We start from the raw sequence: 4,683 nt of genomic DNA, 5'->3' as shown, positions 1-4,683 counted from the left end.
TAATAATAATAATTATTATTATTATTATTATTATTATTATTATTATTATATACAAACATCAACATGATTACAAATTATAATCACTTTTTTTTTTTTTTTTCCCTGGTTTTTATTTTCTGTAATTTAGCATAATTTTTCACACAGACTTGAAACATCTGTGATCACCTGATTATGTTTCAGGTATTATAGTGATTTCATCCATGTACTGTAGCTAATTTCTAATTGGTCTTCCCTATTTAACAATCCTACATTTGGTATCAGACAGATTAATAAACAATAAAAAATAAAATAAAAAACAATATTCAGATTATTCAGCAAATTGCTCAATTCTTTATTTTTAAATTGCATCAATCATAAAACATGTTTTATTTTGACATTTTGTTGCCAAGGATACTAACATGCCTACTTTTTGGTCAAATAAATTAGAAAGTGAATAAGTTACTTAATCATTTACTTTAAAATACTGACGGTTCAGATTTTACTTCGTGCAGGGCTGCAGGCAGTATATTGCTGAGCTTTAAAGAAAAACTCAACATTAACTGACTAACACGGCAGGAAATAATTGTTGTTGAGAACACGGAGCAGCTTGTTGTTGTGTGCGCCAAACTCAAACATATTTGGTCCGCTGAAGATATAGTTGAAACCTAAAAATGATCATAAAAGACTGTGTTAGATGGGGTTTTACTTCAGATTTTCTTGTTTGTAAGTCACTTTGGATAAAAGCATCTGCTAAATGAATTAATGTAAATAAAGGTATGCAAAACCCATACCTTTATACTGGAAGGCTGCGGTCACCTTCCCTGTCATTCCAGAGAAAACGTCTTCCACCGGTTTAGGATAACCTTTCTCCAGTTTGCGTCGTTCCTCATTATAACTGTACAAAATAAATTCATGTTACTTGAGGATTCCTGAAAAAGATGACCAGCTCGATCAGATTAAGTGATTTACTGACCTATAAATCTGGTTGTTAACGAAAAACAGGATTTTGTAGCTTGTCTCATCGTAGAGGACTGCGTCGATTTTCTTCACTTTTCTTGGCAAACGGAATATGCTGATACTTTTGGGATATCCCTGTACCATATCATAGCCATAGAGAGCCCAGACCTTCTCACCTGAGGAGGGACAACATTTTCAAATTATATTTCATGTCTCATATGACATGACTATCTCCACTTTTAAAAATAAACATTCTTTACTGGCATCAATGGTTCCATGAAGAACCACAGATGAACCATTTCTGGTTCCCAATTTTTTTCCTTGATGTGAAGAACACTTTGATAATCTAAATAACTATTTTCCACTGTTAAGAGCCTTTTGTGCATTGGAAAGGTTTCATGAATGTTAAAGGTTCTTCATGGAACCATCAATGTCAATAAAGAACCTTTATTTTTAAAAGGGTGAAATATCTTTCCATTGGACAAAAGGTTCTTTATAGTGGAAAAGGGTTCTTTAGATTATTTAAATGTTCTTTACACTTAGAAAAAAAATGGTTCTATAAAGAACCGTTCACTGAAAGGTTCTTTGAGGAGCCTTCTATGGCATCGCTACGAACCCCCCTTTTGGATCCTGTTCTGCCATTTATATTCACATGGATTTTACCTTTGATAATGAAGACTTTGTCATCCAAAGGACTCTCAAATGCTGCATCAATATGATCTGGAATCTCAGGCCAGAAGCCTTTGATGAGATGTTGTTCAACGGTTGCACTCAGAGGATAACTGCGCCAGAAGAAGCTGCAAATAAAGCCAGACACCAGCGGGTCAGATACTGAAACTCGTCACAGCTCACGAGGTCATGCTGACATCAGAAAGCATTTCTGTCTCTGTTTACCTGCTCTTGAAGAACATGAGCTCTCCACGGAGCATGGTGACAGCATCTAGGACCAGTTTGGGATCGCATTTGTTTGGGGTAACTGGTGGTGTGGGTTTTGGATCTTCGGGATTGACATCAGGGTTCGGGCCTGTTTAATAAAAAAAAGTCAAATCATTCGAAACGTCACTTTCAGCATCTTTTCGAACCATCACTGATGTATCTGATTCGTAGCATCTTTACCATAAAGAGACTGGATTCCGCTGACATCGTCATGAGGGAGGGCAAAGGTATCGAAGTCTCTGTAAACGTAGGTGGGATACATCAGTGCACCCGGATCCTGGGAATGTTCGAGCCCTAGAGAGTGTCCGAACTCATGGGCAGCCACCAGGAACAAATTGTAGCCTGAGGAATAAGTGGGAATGTGAATACAGTTGGTTTTTATTTTGTGCATTGGTACAAAATTCAGCTGCCCTCACCTTGAGGAGATCTGTAGGAGAACGTCTCGTCTTCGTCAAAATGGGCATCACCACCAAGGCCTTCATATGGAGGGAAAGCGTGAGCCAGAAAACCATCTGGTCCGTCAAAGGGGTAACCGTCCTGATGATCTGGAAAGATATTTTTTTTGAAGTGCTCTTAAACTCTCTTAACAAATTTAAACAAAACATGTACAAACAAAAATATAGGTACCAAGGAACATTTGTTGACAACAACCACCTAACTGAACATTTGGCAAATTCATAGTAGAAATTTGATATATAATTATATATATTTATAATTAATATGTAGGATATAATAATTGAATTTACAATTAATATATATTTTAATATACAATATTTTACAAGTATATACAAATATAATGCAATGAAATGTAATCCAAATTATTTCCATTTTATCTCTACTAATATTTTTCTACTAAATACACACACATGAAAAAATGTAATAATAACAATAAAAAATATATTCCTTTTTCATTAACATCACATTTCCTTGTGTTTCGATATTAAAAATTGTCCTGTTTTTAATGAATATGTTTGTCTTGTTTTCCAGTTAAAGTATCTTAAAAAAATCTTTGAAGCAAGTTAAATTTACTATTTTACAATACATAAGAAATTAGCTTTGTGTTCAAACTGTTTTTAGTGCAAATGTATTTTGTCTCACTGCACAGGCATATATTTTAATTCTTTTGTGTATAAACGAGTTATAAACTCTATGAAATCGAGTTTTAATATCTTCCATAGAAAGTTTATTTGGTTGTTTGATTTTTATATATATTTTAAATGGAAATTTATACAAAAAAAAATTAGAAACAGGATTTTTGTAATATAGATAGATTTTTTTTTTTTGGAAGATATTTCCTATTTTTGTAATGGTTAGTTTAAAAAACTGACCTCTAACACCAAAGGAGATCATGATGTCAGCCGTTCCACTGTAGATACGGGTGAATCTCAGAGGAGTGACATCTGCCCACACTTGCAGGGCCCTTTTGATGGAATCATCCACCTTTGCTACGGACATGTCAGGGGTGTAGTTCTCAATCCTGGCAACAAGAAAAAAAGACAGTAAATGTTACAAGTCCTTTTTTAATCAATTTTGTCTTAAACAGTTTTTTCTGTTTGCCGGTCTTACCTGTAGGTCAGAGCATGTTTTTTCCACTTGTAGTCCCCTTGAAAAGTGGAGTACGCAGCAACATCTGGAACCCCGCAGCGTGGCTTCTTCATCACATCCAGCGTCTCCTCATCCAGCTTCCCTGTTACCTTGAGTCTAAAGAACTGCTGCATTTCTTTCAACCTCAGACTCATGCCACTCATGACACGTTTTTCAGCGTCAAAAGAGGCCTGCTTTGGCAGGCCATACAACTGAGTCAGGTAATTCTGAAAAAAAGATCAAAGTTACTTTGCATTCTTTATCTAGCAGAATTGTCAAACTAGTTCAAAGCGTGCAAATTACCTCCGCAATGCTCTCTCGGTCTTCACCAGCAGGTGGCGCTATTGGGCTGGTGTAAGCAGAACCCGCCAAAGCGATAAGAACGCACAACTTGTAGTAGCTCTTCATGTTGCTTCTCTTTCAAGAAACGGATGCAGTCTGTTTTGCTCCCGTCTTATATGCACCTAAAACGGACCGATTGTGCAACACGAGACTGAGTAACATATTGCACCTTTCGCCACAGGAAACAAAATCAGGGAATAGATTCTACTGAGCACTGAAATCAACTAGACTATGCAGTCTAGTTGTAATGAAATCTACTTTGCGTCTTTTATGTAAAAAACAAAGAAACATTTATTTTAAAATATTTACATATATATATATATATATATATATATATATTCCTTATTTTTCTTGTCAAAAATACACAAAATGTAAAAAAGCTAGATAAATATTTTTCCAGCAACTTTATATAAGTTTAATTAACAAACATTATGTTTAACTGGTTGGATTCATTGTGCTATTTTATTGTCCAACAAGAGATTTCTATTTTTTACTCTATATCAGGGTTATTTAATATTAGAGAACAATCTATAAATACTTGATTTTTTCTGAAATATTGTTAATATTCATCGCTCATACTTTGAAGGAATATCAGCTGTATACCACTGTTATGCTTACATGTTTGACAAAATAACCAAGGCATTTCAACACAAACCTTTATTTTGTGGAAAACACAGTGATCAAAATTAGAGAACAGTAACCACTGTAGCACGAAAGAAGATTACAACTAAAATTTTGGAGGGTTTCAGCTGTCAGAAATTGGTAGGAATTTGTAGAGGCCCTTGCTTTGAATGACTACAGCACATCTGCGGCCGCAGGACATCACTAGTTTCTCAGACTGCGCTGGTGTGATCTTGGTCCACTCTTCTTCCACTCTTTTCCATA

General features: G+C 35.1%; 1 protein-coding gene across 1 annotated transcript; it reads right to left on the bottom strand.

The window, feature by feature from the left end:
* Window positions 1-515: 515 nt before the first annotated feature.
* On the bottom strand, window positions 516-3,869 carry LOC107680321 (collagenase 3-like). Its single transcript, XM_016476168.1, has 10 exons — window positions 3,760-3,869; window positions 3,439-3,683; window positions 3,201-3,349; window positions 2,289-2,417; window positions 2,053-2,214; window positions 1,831-1,960; window positions 1,600-1,733; window positions 953-1,112; window positions 771-874; window positions 516-644 (listed from the first exon to the last, which is right to left on the bottom strand). Exons 1-10 carry the CDS (start codon window positions 3,862-3,864, stop codon window positions 544-546), a joined length of 1,419 nt encoding a protein of 472 aa, XP_016331654.1. The 5' UTR covers window positions 3,865-3,869; the 3' UTR covers window positions 516-543.
* Window positions 3,870-4,683: the final 814 nt, after the last annotated feature.

This window comes from Sinocyclocheilus anshuiensis, unplaced genomic scaffold (assembly GCF_001515605.1).
Source record: "Sinocyclocheilus anshuiensis isolate Anshui unplaced genomic scaffold, SAMN03320099.WGS_v1.1 scaffold1294, whole genome shotgun sequence".
NCBI classification, from domain to species: Eukaryota; Metazoa; Chordata; class Actinopteri; order Cypriniformes; family Cyprinidae; genus Sinocyclocheilus; species Sinocyclocheilus anshuiensis.
This window is presented reverse-complemented; position numbering and strand designations above follow the sequence as displayed.